This window comes from Arachis duranensis, chromosome 2 (genome assembly GCF_000817695.3).
Source record: "Arachis duranensis cultivar V14167 chromosome 2, aradu.V14167.gnm2.J7QH, whole genome shotgun sequence".
Lineage (NCBI taxonomy): Eukaryota > Viridiplantae > Streptophyta > Magnoliopsida > Fabales > Fabaceae > Arachis > Arachis duranensis.
This window is the reverse complement of record NC_029773.3, coordinates 4,674,794-4,694,157: the sequence shown is the minus strand read 5'-3', so window position 1 is coordinate 4,694,157 and position 19,364 is coordinate 4,674,794. Positions and strand designations below refer to the sequence as shown.

The 19,364-nt window shown below is 35.1% G+C and overlaps 2 protein-coding genes across 3 annotated transcripts in view; one reads left to right on the top strand and one right to left on the bottom strand.

The window, feature by feature from the left end:
* LOC107472909 (CBL-interacting serine/threonine-protein kinase 9) overlaps positions 1-18,842 on the bottom strand; it is a 39,094-nt gene extending 20,252 nt beyond the window's left edge. The window contains exons 1-15 of one of the 2 annotated variants that reach the window (XM_016092435.3): positions 18,501-18,842; positions 17,920-17,982; positions 17,413-17,484; positions 17,207-17,314; positions 17,038-17,112; positions 16,712-16,765; positions 16,500-16,625; positions 16,308-16,397; positions 16,071-16,193; positions 15,866-15,973; positions 15,573-15,689; positions 15,431-15,487; positions 15,071-15,145; positions 14,663-14,735; positions 14,115-14,384 (exon numbers count right to left, since the gene is read on the bottom strand). In XM_016092435.3, the coding sequence (XP_015947921.1) occupies positions 14,673-14,735; positions 15,071-15,145; positions 15,431-15,487; positions 15,573-15,689; positions 15,866-15,973; positions 16,071-16,193; positions 16,308-16,397; positions 16,500-16,625; positions 16,712-16,765; positions 17,038-17,112; positions 17,207-17,314; positions 17,413-17,484; positions 17,920-17,982; positions 18,501-18,725 (1,356 nt within the window). In that variant the 5' untranslated portion in view covers positions 18,726-18,842 and the 3' untranslated portion in view covers positions 14,115-14,384; positions 14,663-14,672. Of the gene's footprint in view, positions 1-14,114; positions 14,385-14,662; positions 14,736-15,070; positions 15,146-15,430; positions 15,488-15,572; positions 15,690-15,865; positions 15,974-16,070; positions 16,194-16,307; positions 16,398-16,499; positions 16,626-16,711; positions 16,766-17,037; positions 17,113-17,206; positions 17,315-17,412; positions 17,485-17,919; positions 17,983-18,500 lie in introns of those variants that run through there. The other variant, XM_021134803.2, reaches the window with a different exon arrangement.
* On the top strand, positions 9,832-12,820 carry LOC107472908 (uncharacterized). Its single transcript, XM_016092432.3, has 3 exons — positions 9,832-11,042; positions 11,133-12,236; positions 12,333-12,820. The coding sequence occupies exons 1-3, from the start codon at positions 10,326-10,328 to the stop codon at positions 12,663-12,665; spliced, it is 2,154 nt and encodes a 717-aa protein (XP_015947918.1). The 5' UTR covers positions 9,832-10,325; the 3' UTR covers positions 12,666-12,820.
* Positions 18,843-19,364: the final 522 nt, after the last annotated feature.

The window sequence follows — 19,364 nt, the reverse complement described above, 5'->3', positions numbered from 1 at the left end:
ACTATTGATATTCAATTTGTAAAATCTGAAGACCAAATTGCTAATATTTTTACAAAACCTCTCTGTGAAGACAGATTCTGTACATTGAGAAAAAGTTTGGGAATGTTTGATTTAAGTTTTATTGAAAATCTGTGAATATGTGACTCTGTTCAGTTTTGCTCGTAGGTTTGGACGAGATGAAAAATAATGGCATAATGGAAGAGCTGTGGTCAAGGGGGAGGTAACGCAGAATTCAAATTTTTATGGGCCCCACCAAAATTCCATGACCCCACCATAACAGTTTTGTTAGTTATCTCTCTATGCAAATAAGAATCTTCTTCCCTGTGTCATCATATCTTCTTGGAAGTGGTTATTGTCAAATCAAATCCCTCTCTCCATCTAATCCCTTGATTTAAGGCAACAACTTTTCAGTTTTAGATTTCAAAAGTTAAAAGGGAAAATCATCTTTTTGGGTAATAACCACCCCATAATGGTCATTAACCGCCCACTAATGATCATTATTTCCACCATTCTCTCTCTCCAAGCCTCATTTAATGCGTCACCCACCTTGCTTCTTTCCCACTCAACTCGGTTATCCACCACACCCTTTCATATTTCATTCCTCCATTACCATGAAAAAGAAAACCGCGCCAAGAAAGAGTGAAAGAATTCTTCTTTCTCAAAAACCATCAACGCCTCAAACCCACACTCATATCCACATTCATTCAACCTCATCATCCTCTCTTTCACCACCGTCCAAACAAACAACCACCATGAGAAAGAAGGTGATTGCCCACAAAAGTTCAGGCCGAGGCAAGAACAAGAAACCTGTAGTTGAAGAAGAAGAGCAAGAATCTCATACTTCTCCCACTCCTTCACCTCCACCCTCATCACCGAAGAAGACTACCCCCGGAAAAAGCTCACAGAAGAATCAGGGGTTTGCACTCAATGACACGACTGAACCTCCAAACTTGGAATCCATGGAATTCAGAGACAAGTATAGCAAGACTCACTCTCATTTTGATCCAAGCAGATTTAACTCCTGTACCTCTTTTGAGTTTCACAAAGAGGTTATGGAGAAGCGTCATTTATGCACAACCTATCTTGTTAGCATCGAAAACCTCAAGAGCACCAACATTTCCTCTCTGTTTGAACTCCTCAACTGGAAGCCTTTGCTCCTCATCAAGAAACCAGTCTACCCAGGTCTTGTTCGAGAGTTTTATGCTAATATGCGACTTATTAACGACACCCTTCATTCCTATGTCAAAAGGGTTCAAATAGCCCTTGATGCTGAGACAATTGGAGCGGCCCTGGGCTTCAAGGATGAAGGACCGCGAGCATATATGGTGGAGAAATGGGACACACAAGTTGGCGTTTCACACAAAACTATTCTCCAGCACATTTGCAAGAACCTTTCTGGATTGCATGGCACCATTCCAACCCACAAAGCCCTTGGACCAGTCAATTCCCTGCTTCACCGAATCATCACTCATATTCTGACTCCCCAAAGCGGCTCACACAACCAAGTAACATTTTCTGACTGTCTCATATTGTTTGCTTTGGTTACCTCTACCCCTATCTCCTTTGGTTATATTATGATTAGGCACATGTGGGATTCTGTTAGAAGCACCAGAAAAGGCTAATCTGCCTTATGGTATGTTTTTAACTAGAATTTTTGAGTACTTTAAAGTTGATTTGTTAAATGAGAAGGTAGAAAACGATGTGTCTACAATCCGAGGAGGAGGAGCGACTAAGGAAACCAAAGGGCGAAAAACTGCTGCATCGGATAGTGACCATGAAGGCAGGCCAGAATCTTCCAAAACAATCCAGTCCATCAAACAGATTTTGGGAGAATTTTTGAACATGGCAGACATAATGTTTCGATCCCACAAAGAGACCCGCAAGCAAGCTTATGAGAGTAAGAAAGCTTGGAAAAATTGCAAAGAAAGGGTCAATCTGATGATGGAACATTTTAAAGAAGATTTGGGAGATGATAGTGGAGGAGACGCTGAGGAAGAAGATATTAACTTCTCTGATGATTAGTGACTGTTTTTACTCTGTTTGATATTGGCTCCATTAGGCTCAATCTTTTTTGTATAAGCATGACTTGATACTCAATCTTTATTAATTTGATCTTATTTCATATTTGCTTAATTAATAATTTTGTTGTGCAGATTTTACCTTGGGCCGGAAAACAAAGATGTTGCTAGCCCAAAATTAAAAATCAGCATTGCTATATGAGGCTGAATTATTAAATGGGCCAGAATAAACATTATTGTTGCAAGCCCAAACAAATGCTTTCTTATGTGCTCTATGCTTGATCCGAAATCAATTTTATCAGGAAAGTAAATGTTAACCAAATGGGCCAGTTTTAATCTCAATGTTACAAGCCCAAATTCTATTAATGATAAAAGGTTCCAAGCTTGGTCCGAAACCAAGGAAAAATGAAAGCAAAGTGCTTCCAACGGAACCAAGCCTTTAACCATGTGATGGATTTCAAAATCTATTACATTGTCAATTAATGCATGGGGAACATGAGAGAGAAATTCAGCTGATTTGATTGATGGCTATTATGACAAACACGCCACTCTAAGCTAAGGGAAGTAAAAGCAAGCTATTCTCAAATTAATGTGTTTAACCACTCTACATTGCTTTTCTTCAGATTCTTTAATTCTCTCTCATCTCTTTCTTCTTCTTTCTTCGGTCCTTGTCCAGGAATAGAAATATTCTTCAACAAAGAAAAGGAAGAAGTTGCATGCATCAAGACCATCAAGCTAATGATGGCAAGAAAACACACCAAAATAAAAGTGAGCTGTGGCTAAGATACTTACCAAATGTGGTTAGATTTGGTGAGGCTATCTTGAGCCTTACATGCTCAAAAATGGACGTTGTAGATTCGGCCAAGAGGAGAGATTCTTGAAGCATGGCTTGTCTTTGATTCTGATCAACCACCACAGGGAGTAGCTAGAGTGGCGAAGTGATGGTTGAAGGCAGAGATTGAAGCAGATGAAGTCATCATCATCATGAAGCATCAAGGGCCAAAAATCCATCTTGGAGAGGAAGCCAAGGATGGAGAGCTCGGATTGATGAAGGGTGATGATCAAGAAAGGGCTAGAGGTAATTGCATGTTGGGTTTTACATGGTTATCTCTTCTCTCTCTAAGTGGCCGAACCGGTTCTGTTCATTGAAGGAGGAAGAAGTTGGTTCGGTTTTGGCTTCAAGTGTGGAGGCTTTCCTCTTCTTTAAAAAGGGGGAACAACCACTGTTTGAAGCAAGGAGAAAATTTGAGAGTGCAAGGCACAGAGTTCTCAGAGCTACCTGAGCTAACAGATTTCTCTTCTCCTTCAATGTATTCTGTTTAGAATTTTTCTGGTTAATTTTGTCATGTCTTGAGTCTCATGGAAAAAGGCAAACAGTGAGGTTTGTATGAAAAAGCCATAGAGCGGAAAAAGGCAGAGAGTGCAAAATTAAAAGAAAAAGCCATAGATGTCTTAAAGTTCCTTTGTTCATCTATGTTGTGTTTCATGATTCTGTGGGAATCCCCTTGTAAGTTGGGTTAGCACTTTACAAGTTGTAATCATATTGATTATAGTGAAATTCCATCATGTTTGTGATGGAGACTGGATGTAGGCTGCACTGCACTTAGCAGCTGAACCAGGATATATCTGGTGTAATCTTCTTCTCCTTTCTACTCCATTTCTATTTTCTACTACACAGGAGCAAAAACCAGAATTATCTCGTGCCAAGTGACGAGACAAAAAGAAAAGTCTCGTGGCAAGGGACGAGACAAAACAAAGTTGCTCGTGTCCAGTGACGAGCAAAAACAGAAAAGTCTTCTCTGGAGGTCAGCAAGTGTTAGCATCGAAAAAGGGAGCTAAGATTCAACCCCCCTTCTCTTAGCCACTGAAACCATCAGACTTAATAGGAGTTTAAAAGACTTACCACATATGAAATAGTCAACTACACAGCAAAGCTCTGAACTTTCTAACAAACAACATAATACCAAATTTTTTTTTACAATAAATTCCTTGCAATTATTAATCCCAAGCCCGCTTCATTGTTTTAAATAAATTCCAAGCAATCAATTTATTGAAGATCAAATTTAGGGACAGAGATACTTTAATGAAGTCAATTTCCTTAACGTTGCTACGAAAGCACTACTTACATTACAACACAAAAGCAAGGACAATCAGTAAGCCAAAGCAACAAGTAAACTTTTCTATCACCACAGTTCTTGCAAAACGTAAAAATATTTATAACTTAATCCAATTATGTAGAACATAGAAAGGATAGAGAGAATGGTTCCTGGTGACCATAGATTTTTTAAAGAGAATTGTATATTTACATGTAAAAGCATATATAAGCTATGTTTGAATTAATAGGAAGTAGGGTAACGAAGTGGAATAGAATAGAATGAATTGAAGGAAACAGGGTGAACGGATACAATTATTTGTATGGAGAAATAATATTTATAATTACAATTTATCATTTTTTTTCCATAATTAGAGGTAAGAAAAGTGAAGGATAAGAAATAGTTGTGTTGCATAATTGAGTATTTTATTTAACAAAACCATAAAGCATTTTATCCGTAATCCTAATTGCCACATATTTTAATTGCACATAGTTATCTTTATTTTAACTATTAGCAAAACAATATACAAATTGAGTGGAAGCCATAAATAAAAAATGATTAAAAGGAAGATCAGCTAGCATGTGAGATAATTCCACTAAGCACAAATAGAATATGTTAAACAAACCAAATTGCATAATCATATGTTGGAGGCACATATCCTCTTATCTTCTTTTTTTTGAAATGATTACTCTCCGCCTCTTTAATCTAGTTATTTTGGATATTAAGTCTTCCACTCTGTCATTGTCACTGAAAATCTTTCTACAACAAAGAGAATAAGACATGATCAAAAAATGATAATCCATTCCAACTAAATTGTGAAAGGCAATGGGGAGCAATAATTTTAAATGGACATTAATTTTGGTTGTGACTGTTGAATAGAACCCGTTAAAAAAGAGGAATACATAAATCTGTGCTACTTGTAATGATTTTATAATTAAAATGTTACTATTAATTACAAATAAATAGGATTATTGAAAATGTTATTGAACAACAGAATGAGAAGAGTAAAGGGCAAATTGAAAAATCTATAGAAAAATACCTGGGATCCGGAATCGAGCTCCGGCAGGGAAACCGCAACAGAGGACTGGAGTTTGGCTTGGTTTCTGCAATTTATGCAATGCGACTCCTCTGAAGATGGATATCATGATGGACAATTTGTTTCGGAAAAAGCGCAATGGCTCATGGGATCGGGTAATAGGCTCTTTGGTTTTCCCAGTTTTTTTTGGACAAATGTTAATTTGTGTTTTTGTTGTTTTAGAAATAAGAATTGATTTGGAAAAAATTATTTATTGTGTTAAACTGTTAGTTTTTATTGTGTTTTTTAGTTTTTTTTTTGTATATTTTTTTTATTTGGAAATAATAGCTGATTTGATCAGATTTGAGTGGTTGATTCTAAAATTTTGCTAAGTAAACAATGCTACTGACATAGCGTTAGTAGGAGAAGAGAAATATCTTAAAATAATGTGGATAAATTTATGTATCTATTTTTATATATTAAGAATAGATAGATTTTTTTCAACCGTATGCCAAACTATGTCTTGCAACCCTGAAGAGAAGTTTTCGTAGAACTGCATATAAAATCAGTAATGAGCAAGATTAGCTTCAATAAATAACAACTAGGAGTATATGCATTTGTTTCCAATTTTCAAAAAAGTGATTTTACAACAATTTATTATTATTATTATTAAACCAATTAAAATTTAATTTTAATCATAAGCCATTAGGTGATTAATATTTTGTTATTAATAGAGCTAAGAAACATGGAGTTAAGTCTCAAAATGATCCTTGAAGTTATACTTGAGACTCTTAGTAGTCCTTGAAGTTAATAGTTACTTATATTGGTCTCTCAAGTTACACTTCGGGACTCAGATTCGTCTTTCCGGCACATTCTGTTCATCTGATGCCACCGAAAAGCTAATCTGGACTCCTCTGTGACACGCTGGCTGGCCAAGTAATAACTAGCTGACGTGAATTAGTAAACTTTTATGGTGCAATTTAGTTCCTAAATTAAAGTTGAAAATCCTAATCCTCAAATTTGATCATCATTCTCTGTAGTACCCCCTCTCTACTCTTCTCTTCTCTTTTCCATCTTTAAATTAGACAAAATGAGATATATAAAAGACTATTCAAGAACAGATACTATAAATAATAAAGCATACAGCATTTGAAAGGCAAAAGCTCTTCAAGAGGGAAAAATCAAATATAGATCAGTTGAAAAGTTCTAAAGCTTACCTTTTCTTGTAATTGTATAACTTTATCACCAATTATAGAGTGCTCTGCTCACAAAAGTAATCAAAATATTTACACACCCAAATCAGAAAATAATAGCATAACTTGATTTTGTGAAGCTACAGCTTGATGAAGATTGCTCGTGTTCCTTTTGAGCTCTACAAAAGTTTAAAGGATCATTAACTTATTAGTAGACCAGCTCATTTCAACATAATTTTGACTAAGCTAGGAGCATAACTAATTGGAGTGCAACCATGTGTAAAAATTTTAATCTTTTATTGACCATGCCTTGCAAATAGAAATCCAGTATGAATACATATTCTACATCAACCATACTCCTAGGCAAGGTTAAAGAACAATCTACTTGAAGACATGAAGGGCCTATATCGTATAGTAGCCTAGCATAACTTTGCTTCACACCTAAATGAAGTCCTTTGATTGCATACTAACCACCTATTCTGTCCAAAGCATTTAATACTTTTGAATCATGAATATTCACCAGTCTCTTGATAACAGAATATGCCCATAGTAATATGTATATGAATAAGCTTGAAATTAACCTTATAGGCCTAAATTAATCTTTTGCAAACCTTACTAAAAATTCTTATAATCTTTAAGATTTTAATAGATGTTCAAAGCAGGGTACAAAACGTTGGTAGTCAACAAGTCCAGTGAAAAACACTAGTATATGTTGTAAGGAAATAATGTATCACATAATGAGTTGATGAATTTGCATAGGGGCAGTATCTTCATGAATAGACTCTTTAAATGCAATTTGCTGTCTTAGTTCAGCCACTTGTTTAACCTGGTCCAAAACGTTTAGTAGTTAATACCCATTTAGTATTGTTGCCCAGTGATAAGAATCACTCCGGGATAAAAATCATATATGAATTCAAGCAAAGCACACTATTTAGTTGATTAAATTCCAATACAACATTCTGATTCTAATTCTAAAATCAGTTACACTTGCAGCCACATCATCTTCAGGAATTGGACTAATCAAATTCATTTAGTTTTATATTTTCAATGCAACTACTTGGAAAATTTTCTAAATCCTGTAAGAGGGTATAAGATCCTAGGATATTTGACTCTTATCAGCTTTCATACACAATATTAGTACTCAAATCAAAATCCTTGTGATAATTAGTAGCAGCCAGCAGGTCTGATTTTAATGCACAAATTTACACATTTTATCAATACTAGCTACAAAACTTATAATTCTGCAGATAATATTTGGTGGTGGAAAGTGATATAAATTTAAACACACCTCTACTTCAAGGTTTCACTGCACTGCTGCAAGAGATTTCGCAAGATCAGCATTAGCAGTCTGCAACAATGCAACCAGTCCAAACTTCATCAACAATAAGCTTATGTAGATATCTGTGGAGCTTAAACATCATTATAAATTATTTACCAAAGGTGTAGCCAGTTATACATCATATGAACATTACCATTTCCAATTGATATGAATAAAATGGCTTAATCCTTAAACTAATTAAATTAACATGCCTCCAGTTTAGCTAATCGTGCAAGAACTTCCATTCTGGTATTATTATATTTCTGCTTTTCTAACTCAGCAGCTTCCATTGTTTCCATCATGCTGCTCTGAAGTTGTGAAGCCTGAATGAAGGAAAATGAGTTTGAGACAAATAAGCAATACAAATAAAAACACTACCAACAATTGGTCATCTAGTTATCTTTAAATCAAATTTAGGGATTAGGTTTTTCAACTTTGATTTAGGGACCACATTGCACTATAAAAGTTTACTAATCCACGTCAGCTAGCGGTTACCTGGCCAGCATGTCTAGAGGAGTCCATATCAGCTTTCTAGTTACGCCAGATCGATGGAATGTGCCGGAAGGACGAATCTGAGTCTCGGAGTGCAACTTCAGGGACGAATATAGGTAACTATTAACTTCAGAGATTATTATGAAACTCGAGTGTAATTTCAAGGACCACTTTGAGACTTAACTCAAGAAACATGCCTTGTGAAACTCCAGTGTGTCGCCACCGGTTTTCCGCAGCTCCACCACGTGCAAGGAGGGCGCCACTTCAAAAACCTAAATAAGTAGATTTTCTATTTTAGAAACCAACATAAAATTTAGAGGAGTGCTAGGAACTGTGAGAATTTATATTTTTTGCCATTAATATTTAAAAATATAGGATAAAGTATGTTGTTAGATTATTAGGCTAAAGAAATTGAGTTGATGGCTAAGAATGACCAAAAACAATAAATTTTGATAATGTCCTAATATTTCTCATCTAGTTTATTGTTTTCACGATTTCCTCTTTCTTATTCAGAAAATCCTTAAATTAGAAAACATTGGAAATTATACCTCGGTATCGAAAGGTGACCTTTCCTTCCACTCTTATCACCTTGCAGCCTCATCTACAGAATTTAACTAGGTTGGTATTATTGGTGGTTGAACTAGTATCAAGAATGATAATCCCCAAAGTTTGATTATCTTTTTGCTATTGCTGTTGATCCATTTACCTTTAAGTTGTCCCAAATTTGCTAATTACAGCTAGTATTTGATTTGGTGAGTGTAGAGTAATGCATTTGAACACAATTAATCAAAAGCCAACGCGACTCTTAATTAAAAAGAAGGGGAATAAGACCTCTGAATTTATTATTATGAGACAATGCAATTTTTCTACTAAAAAGCATGTTAAATACTAACATAAATTAATTTAGTGGTGGTTTTATTTATAATGTTAAACCCTCATTCCCCAAAGTTAGATACAACAAAATGTCCAATCATCACCACCGCTAGCAATCTCGCTCTTATCATCATAATTTCTACTTCTATTATTTCTATTATATATTATGGTACCTCATCACCATCACTATGTTCTTTTTAACATCCTTTTTTCTTCTTTCAAGTCTTCTAATGAGAAAGTGTCACTATTCTCTTACCATATATCTCGTTCGACGCGATTTCTTCCTTTCCAAAGAGTCTCGCTGGCTGCTGCTTCTTGCAACGTCATTTTAGGTAATAATCATTCTCCACCAAATAAAACATTTACATATTACAAATTAAACTACAACTAAACTAATTTTTATGACATTTGATAAACATTTATCGGAAGAAAATGTCTCAAAATAAAAAAGATTAAGTGATATGTTGTCTTTCTATAATCAAATCGGACGGATCTAGTGATTAGTTCACTAGTATGTTTAAACAAATGTTAGGAGTTAGTTGTAAGAATTGTAATGTCTTTCGTGTGAATAAACATTGACTGAATTGAGTATTTATTCTAAATACAATCTTTAAGCATGGAATGAATTGTTAAAATTTTTCCAAGAAAAATATTTGGTGAAAATGCATAGTTGCACGTAGAGCCTTCAAAACGAATCCAAACTCAATGGTTGGCTTGGTTGACTCGAAAAATCATGCGAATTGAACTAAAATATTATAAATACATAAAAGTAGGAATAAAATTGTGTGTTTGCTCCAAGATTTCTTAATAGTTCTAGTGGATTCAATTTTTGTTGAAGAAGGATTCTCCAATCCAAGGTGTGTCTTTAGGCCCGTTTTACTAAAAACAGAAAAAATGTTTTATCGGATAATTTAATAAGTTAAAGAGGAATGAGTGGGAACGTTACGGCGGTATAAGGGAGCTGGTGGCGGTGGTCTGGCGATGATGGTGACGCCGGTGGTGGGTGAAGCAGATGTTCGGAGAATAGGGAGATCAGAGATTCCTTTTCAGACCTTCAATGGCATCTCAGGCATGAATGGTGGCTACCATGGAGTAGAATCTAGAAACCATCAATGAAGACCACGGAGGAGCGCACAGCAACTGGAGAAGGAGGAGTGGAATTCCTCACCAATGTTTGGGCTGGGTTATCCGGCCCAGACAATGACCAAAAAAAAAACGGAACTAGGGGGTGCGGAATAACAACTAGATAGTTTCAAAATCAGTAACGAGCAAGGTTAGCCATCGATTTCCTGATTCCTAATCCAATCCTGGTTCGCCGTCGTCATGAGCAACGATAATCAGAGGTTGTTGAACCCGAACCCAAACCCGAACCCGAATCCAGAAAGGCTTCTGGCAATCCCGGTGAAGAAGAGTGATCCGGTGGAGCTGTACAGGCCGTTACGCAATTTGGTAGCGAGAAAATACTCAGAGAGCGATGCACAGAAAGTTGAAAGCGTTCTGGAAACCCTAAATAAATGCCGCAGCGACATTGTGGAGCGAGGGGACCTCTCCCTTCCCATGCAACGTGACTGCCTCATTCACTACTTCAAATGCCTTTGCATGGTTGACCCACTCTTCACCGCTATCTCCTCCGACCCCATCGTCTTTGTCTGGTACGACGCCTTCTACTCTGAGCATGAGAATGGGGTCTCCTCGCAGCGCAACAGCATCCAATTGGAGAAGGCTTCTGTTCTCTTCAACCTTGGCGCCGTGTGCAGCCAGATTGGGGCCTCTTGCGACCGCACCACCCCCCTTGGCCGTCACCTTGCAATCGACGCCTTCAATGCCGCCGCCAATTTCTTCTTCAAACTCTGGAAGGATTTTGCCAAGGACGTCTCTGCCACCCTCGACTTGACTCTCCTCTTCGCCGAGACTCTGTACCGCCTCTGCGGCGCTCAGGCTTTGGAGATCAGATTACAACAACAACTCGAACTCAACAACAACGACACTGCCGCCAGTTCCGCTCTTCAACAACATCGATGTGCCGTTACGTTTAGATTGGTCAGTCTTGACTCTTCATTTTTTTTTCATTTTAGATTTTCGAGGATGAGGATGATGATGATGATGATGATGACGACGATGATGATGTAGGTTTCCGTGAATTATCAGATAGCATATGATCTGATACTACATGATTCGGCTGTAACCGAACATGTCTTCTCATTTGACCGAACATGGATGACTCATCTTCATCAGAAGGTGAAATTCTTTCAGGTGGAGGCTCATCGGAGGCGATCATCCATCCTACCCAAATCCCAGCTACCTGAAACAATCTCATTGTTCCGTTCCTGTCCTCTTGATCATGATGCGGTATCTGTCACTGAAAAATTAGTTAGAGGGATTTGTTGCTGGAGTTCATTGTTCCGTTCCTGTCCTCTTGATCTTGATGCAGAATTAGTTAGAAAGATTTGGAAGCTTAAACACAAGTCTATACCGAAGCAAGAACGAATCCCATACCTTGACCTCCTCCTCTCTGAGTACAGCTCTTTCAAGATTATTGATGATGGAAAGCTAGTGGCCAACCCTTGGGACATGCCTCCTCCTTATCCAACAAATTTGGAAATCCTCTCTTCTTCGTCTTTGTCAATTATGCCTCCGATCCCTTTGAAGAAGAGTGAGCCCTTGGACCTCTATGAGTCCCTTCGCAGTTATGTTGCCCTTAAATACTCTGAGAGCGAGGCAAAAAGAGTAGAAGGCCTTTTCAAAACGGTAGACAAATTGCGCAGTGAAATGCAGCGTGATGATCTGTCTCTACCCGTTCGCCGCGACTGCCTCATTCTCTATTTGAAATGCCTTTGCATGATTGAGCCTTTGTTCTCCATGACTCCCTCACCCAATCCACCTATCTTTGTATGGTACAATGCATTCAACCCACAAGAGGACTCTTCTCAGCACAACATCCATTTCGAGAAGGCCTCTGTTCTCTTCAACCTGGGAGCCCTCTCCACCCACATTACTCTCTCCTGCGATCTCAGCACCGTCCAAGGCTATCGCCTTGCCATGGATGCATTATATGACGCTTCATATTGGTTCTTCATACTGTGGAAGCTCGAGGCTGAGAAGTCATCTGCCACCATTGACTTGTCAGTAAACTGTGTCCAGATGCTGCGCGAGATGATAGCTGCTCAGATTGCCGACTTGACATGGAATTGTCTTCATTCCCATTCTGATGGATCATCATTAGCTGAATATCTTGTATGTATATCATCCAACTTTTCAGTTGATTTTTTCTAAGTGCAATTGATTGATGTCAATCTTGATTTGTTAAAGTGTTTGATTGGGATGATGTAGGTTACTCTGCGTTGTCGGAAAGCTTATGATCTGTCGACATTGGGGCCTTTAGCTGAGAATTTTGTTCAATCCTCGATACCTCAATTTCTTGAGTCGAAGATGAAAACCCGCCATGTTCAAACTGATCCTAGTGATGTCACTGAACAATTTCTTTCAGGGTATTGTGAGGCTCAATCCCTGCTTCGAGAGGCATGTCAAACACCATCCTTGGACCTTCTCTCCGAGGTTGGCCCTGTCATGATTAAGGATGGAAATCTTGTGATCAACCTTAGAGGCATTGGAGGAGATGAGCTCCCAGGAAACCACAATAACATGACCATAGACAGAAACTAGACAAACTTTAGGAATTAACTTTTTAGTTTCTTTTTAAAATTGGATGTCGGAATTTTGTTTGTTGATGCTTGAAGCCTATAACTATTTTTGTGAATATATTATCTTTGCAATTTTGTTTGTTGATGTGTGAATATATTCTTTCTTATTCCTCACTAGTTCGTAGTGATCTATAAGCCTCTGATTCCATAGCCTTTGTTAGTTATTGTTGCATATTGGTAGATAGAAGGTATCAAATTATTGCTTCTGTTGTCATTCAAATCCTTCAAAATTTATTGTTTGTATTTACACAATTTTCCTGATGTGCTGCTAGATCCATTGATGAGTTCTGCTTCTGCATCATTTGTTTTTCTTACTTAAACCAGGTTGAAGGTTCACTAGTCATTTTGTATCATGATTAAATTAGTTTGATGTCATCTGGTAGAGTAATTTTTTTCCTGTTGATATTTGTTTGTATAAGAACCTGGATAATCCCAAATTCAAAAAAAAAAAAAAAAAATTTTCTCTGGTATTGAATAATTTTTCTGACAGTTTTTTTACTATATATGTACAAAATGTCAAAATCTATTCTTACTGTTTGTGGATGCACATAATTTCTAGAGACGGTAAGAGTCTAAAAAATAGACTCGGTCATTATTTAGGGCCTGGTCCGGGTCAAGGCGAACCCGGCTTCACCCGATTCCATGTACACCCTAAGAGAATTAAAAAATGTATATATATTTTAAATTAATTCCAATACTATGTTATATTAATTATAAACTTATTGTTTTATTTTTAATCACACTTAGTTGAATTAGAAAATAGATTAAAGAAATAGGAAATTAGAATTTATGGACAAATTCAAGTCCAAATATGAATATCAACTTTTCGGTAATAAGTATGTCTTTTTCTTTTTTATAAATAAGTGCATAATAAATTTTTGACATAAAGTTTATCAAAATCCGAACTTCACCGATTTAGACTCAGTTTTAGTGTGATCCGAAAGTAGTATGATTTTACCGGATTTAAGAACGCGTAAGAGTCTCAAAAATAGACCCGATCATTATTTAAGATTGAATCCGAATTAAGATGAACTCGACTTCACCCGGCCATGTAGACCCTATTAACAATAATATTGATGCTATGTTGTGCCAAATCAAGATTAGTGACTATAAAAATTCAATATCTTTTTTATAATTCTATTTTGTGGATCCCTTTTTTGTCCTACGTGGTCAATTATCAAATTTAGTGACCATTTTTTTAAATAAATAAAAGACCCCTTAAGCATGTCTCAAAACAATAAAGATTAGGTGATGTGTTGTCCTTTTTTTTGTGTTGAGGATAGTGTTGTCTTTCGTGTGAATAAATATTTCCTAACTATGAGAACAGTAGTATAATGCCACAACCAGCATGTTATTTTATGATCAAGATTAAATAACTATGCTGGAAAAAATAGAATTTACAATGAAACTGTTGTTCCAAAACCGAATCCAAAACATTGTCACACACATAGTAGTTCATATAATACTTATGTTCAATTGTATTACATGTTCAGAATCCGGAGTCTCTTATCACTACTTTTCTCTGTGGGAAGAGTGAACTATATCCAAATTAAGATATGAAAGAACTATTTACAAAAGTTTAATTTACTCTCAAATTTAATTTCAAAACTCTCCAAATTTAAAAAGTTACTCTATCTCTTTCATAATTCCATGAACCGGGATAATTGCATGTCTACAGCACCTGTGCAACACAACACATAATTACATCCAATTATTTAATCATCAGAAAGACCAATAGAAAAAAACTCTGAGATAAAGCATACCATAAAATGGTATAACAAATTCGCCAAAATCTATTTCCTGATTCTATAGTATAAAACATGCATATTATCACTATTCTTTGATACTAGAATGTATCTTAATTTTAGTGAGTTGACTGGCATCAAAACTATTTGAACTTTTTGTTATTAAAAATAAGATACATATTACTATATTAGGGCAAAAAAGAACAGGCTATACCTTTTATTCCTCAAATTTTTTCTTCAGTATGCCAAACTATGTCTTGCAACCCTGAAGAGAAGTTTTTGTAGAACTGCATATAAAATCAGTAATGACCAAGGTTAGCTTCAATAAATAACAACTAGGAGAATATGTATTTGTTTCTAATTTTCAAAAAAGTGATTTTACAACAATTTATTATTATTATTATTACCAATTGAAATTTAATTTTAATCATAAGCCATTATAATAATAATAATAAAAAAGAAAACGCAAAAGTACCAACATTTTTAGTATAAAAAAGTTCAAAATTGGCTATATTGATTTAAATATAAGAAAAAAATAAAGCAAATGAGATATAAACTACAAAAACAATGGTTAATTATTAGGTGATTAATATTTTGTTATTAACAGAGCTAAGAAACATGCCTTGTGAAACTCCAGTGTATCGCCACCGGTTTTCCGCAGCTCCACCACGTGCAAGGAGGGCGCCACTTCGAAAACCTAAATAAGTAGATTTTCTATTTTAGCAATCAACATAAAATCTATTTTGAGGATTGCTAGGGGGCGTCAGAATTTATTGTTTTTGGCCATCAATATTTAAAAGTATGGGATAAAGTATGTTGTTAGATTACTAGACTAAATAAATTGAGTTGATCGTTAAAGATCGCCACAAACAATAAATTTTGATGATCCCCTAGTATTTCTCATCTACTTTATTGTTTTCACAATTTCCTCTTTCTTATTCAGAAAATGCTTAAATTAGAAAACATTGGAAATTTTATATACCTCGGTAGCCACCGAAAGATGACCTTTCCTTCCACTCTTATCACCTTGCAGCCTCATCTGCAGAATTTAACTCGAAGTTAGAATTTGAAATGGATTCAAAGATTGCTTGCAACAAAATAAATGCCTAAGATTGAATCTTTACCTTATAATTTCGCTTGTGAACATTGAATCCAAGAGGCTTGGCAGCTTCCTCAATTTTCGACATGATTTCGTTCGGAGGATGTTGTGAAGTAAAATGTGTTTCTCTCTTTACAACTCCCTATAATAATTTGATTTTAAGAAAATATAATTAAACAAGCTAAGGATCAATGCATCATTAATCAAGTACAATCACATAGATAAAAAATAATTCTCTTAAAAGAGAGTTTTCATTCAAAATATAAATAAATTTGTTAATATGATCAAGTTAAAGATCAAATCTCATATTTTACTTACTGTTTGCTGCTCAAATAAGCTGTCAAGGTTAAAGCTTTGAGATCTTGAAATGAGTTCAAAAGCATTCATTGAAACCGGTTTCTCTTTTCTCTCTGTCACTAGATTTTCCTACACATAAAGAGAATTAACTTAATGACATTTCTACAGATCAAAACTCTCTTATGATAAGCAAATTAAATCTTTTAATCAAATAAAGAAGTAGTACCTTAGAATCATCAAAAGCAGCAGCTACATCATCTACATTTACATCTTCTTCCTCTGTAAAACTTGGTGGCTTGTATCCTTTTCTAAACCATTCATCTCTCAAGAGTTCAGGAATTTTTATCCTCTGCGAAAATGCAACTAAATATACATAAAAAGGCAAAAAAAAAAAACAGTATAACATTGTAAAACTAAGACTAAGAATCTGGGGAAAAAATTCAGTTTAGATTTTAGAACTCACTGTGAGAGGATTTGGATCCAGAATTCGCTTCAGAATTTTTTTTGCCTCGGGCGAAAACCAAGATGGACATGTGAATTGAGCCTTTTCAATCTGAAACACATGCACAGAATTCAGTCCCCAAATTAGACTCTAAAGATAAATTTTCGCCAAGCAATTCTGTTTTTTTTGCCTTGAGACAGTTACTAAACTTACTTTCTTGTAAAGTGCCATTTGATTTGGTTCATCAAAAGGCAAGTATCCAGCCATGAGTACAAAGAGAATGACTCCACAAGACCATATATCAGATGCAGATCCAACATAGCCTCTATCATTGATCACCTTATTCAAATTCCAGACTCACATTACATACATCTATATATATACATATCTTCCATTAATATATATGCACATAAAGTATTAGCTACCTCGGGAGCAACATAATTCGGGGTTCCACATGCCGTGCGAAGAAGTTCATCCTCCTGTAATAAATAGTCGTGTTTGGTTATTGTCTTAATGACACGGATGATATTCTATCTGTGAATCAAAAATGCTATTTATACACTAAAATAGTCACCCCCGTATTCTACATGTGTAGTTTAACTCATTTTTAACATGTATTTTGTATTATAATATGTATTTTAAATTGGTGGCTGATTTTAGTATACACCTAGCATGGTTGATCTTAGAATAATTGTATCCTAAGACATAAATTTGCATAAAGAACTAATAGCTGTTGTCCCTATGATCTTACTCGCTGCGCGTAAGTACTCAATCCAAAATCCGAAACTTTAAGAACACCATTTGAGTCCAGAAGAAGATTCTCAGGCTGCAAAATACACACTGAATATTAGTCTACCGATTTTTTATTTCTTAACTCGATCGCAAGTTATTAAAAAGGGACTAACTTAGTTGCTATCTACCTTCAAATCTCTATGATAAACTCCTCTACTATGGCAATAATCAACTGCATTGATTAGTTGTTGAAAATAGCTTCTTGCCTCATCCTCTTTTAGTCTTCCATATCTCGCCTAGATAATAATCAAAGATCCAGCATGTGACAGAGGAATTGTTTAGATTCTAATCCAAGATCCATAGAAAAAAAAAGGGTAAATGAGCAATTACTTACAATTTTGTCAAATAGTTCTCCTCCATTAACCAACTCTAGAACAATGTAAATCTTTGTTTTGCTTGCCATCACCTATTCTTAAACATAGAACACATATTTAACTTAGAATATAACATATTTAACAATGTTTGCAATTGATTATGATTCTAGGAAAAGAAAATAATACTTCTTCTGTTTTAAAATAAATGTCCCTTCCAGTAAATGTATCAATTTTAGATTAAACCGCAACAAACTAATTTTTCAATCAGAAGAATCTTTTCCACCATGCCAGAACAAGGAAAAATCTTGCACAGCATAACAGTACAAAAATTCTAAGAACATTTTAAGGTGATTCTAAATTCACTATGAATAGTGGTGTATCACAGTGTCACCAAAAAGAACAATGATAATAAATTATAAACATTAGCGTTTAGCAATAACATAAAATAATATCTTAATTCATTCAATTTTAGCTTTCAGCAATTTATGCTCAAAATGGAACACTTTTTGGGAAAAGTGGTTGGTTACCTCAAATATTCTTACAACGTTTGGATGGTTGATCAGCTTCATCGCCGAGATTTCCTTCTTCAGCTGCAAACATTGATTAAAAAAACTAAATTAAAAAGGAAAAAATTATTTTTCATTTGAAGCCAAGAAAAAAATAATAATAATTCACTACACACTACTCTCACAAAAATGTAATATTTTACACTTTATCTGGATCACGTGCAAATCTTTTTAATACAAAATTCTCAACTACTTCTTTAAACTAATCAAAAACAAAACCAATAAGATAGAATTAAGATCAGAACGAATTCTTAGTTTACTATTATTTTTCAACTATCTTATTTGTACATGCGTACATCAGCAGTTAAAATATAAAATATATTAAAAAACTAAATTATTCATAAATTTATATATAAATATATACATTTATAGCGTATAGATAGTATTTTCTATTATTTTTTAAAGTCACATTTATTTTTTATTTTTTTACTTTGGCATAAAAGGAAAAAGACCAAACAGAATATTGATAATACTATCTGACAGGAGAGAATCCATTGGTGAAAATGAAAAAAAGATGAATAATAAAAATGAGAAAGTAGTACCTGCTCAATCATCTTATGTTTGAGGACATGGGACTTGTCAAGGATCTTGATGGCAACATGATCTCCATTCTCAACGTTCTTGGCGAACTTAACCTTCGCGAAGCTTCCTTCTCCGATAGTCTTTCCAAGCTCATACTTCCCCACGCAGGTGCGAGCCGGCGCCCTTGGAGGCGGTGGCGCTCCTCCTCCTCTTCCTCCTTTCTTGTTGCTCTTGCTGCTACTCATGATTATATATTATTGAGCTCTTTGAATAGGAAAAGAAAAAAGAAAAAGAAGTTGGCAAGTGAATGAGTACAAAACGGAGAGAGTGTGATAATAAATTAATCAAATAATTGAAGATAGAAGAGAAAAGAGAAGAGAAGAGAGAGATATATACGAATTACGAACTGCACGGAATGGATTTGTGTGTGTTTGTGAGTGCGTGGCGAAAGCGTGTGGGGACACTTTCCTCATTTTGTTCGGACATATAAATTTTTTGTTTTTATACTGCACCTAAAACTTAGTGCAGTAAAGTTTTTTTTGGATTCAAATAAATTAAACAAAAAAAATAAAATAAAAAATTATTTAAATAGAAGCATCGTCCTATTTAAAATTGTTTTTAAATTTCTTTTAAGACAAAAGAAATTTCACATGCGAAAGTTATAATTTTTTCGTCATTTTTGTCATAGTATTTATCACCGTATTTACATCTCTCATAAACTAACGAAAGTTAATATGCGAGTTTCAATGCATGATATCAGTGAAGTTAGTATTTAATAGTTGTTAGATAATTTAATTGATTTGATTAAATTTTTATCCAATATGATTTTTAAATATCAATTTCACCTAAAATTGACTTCACTTGAATTTCCAACTATAAATTAT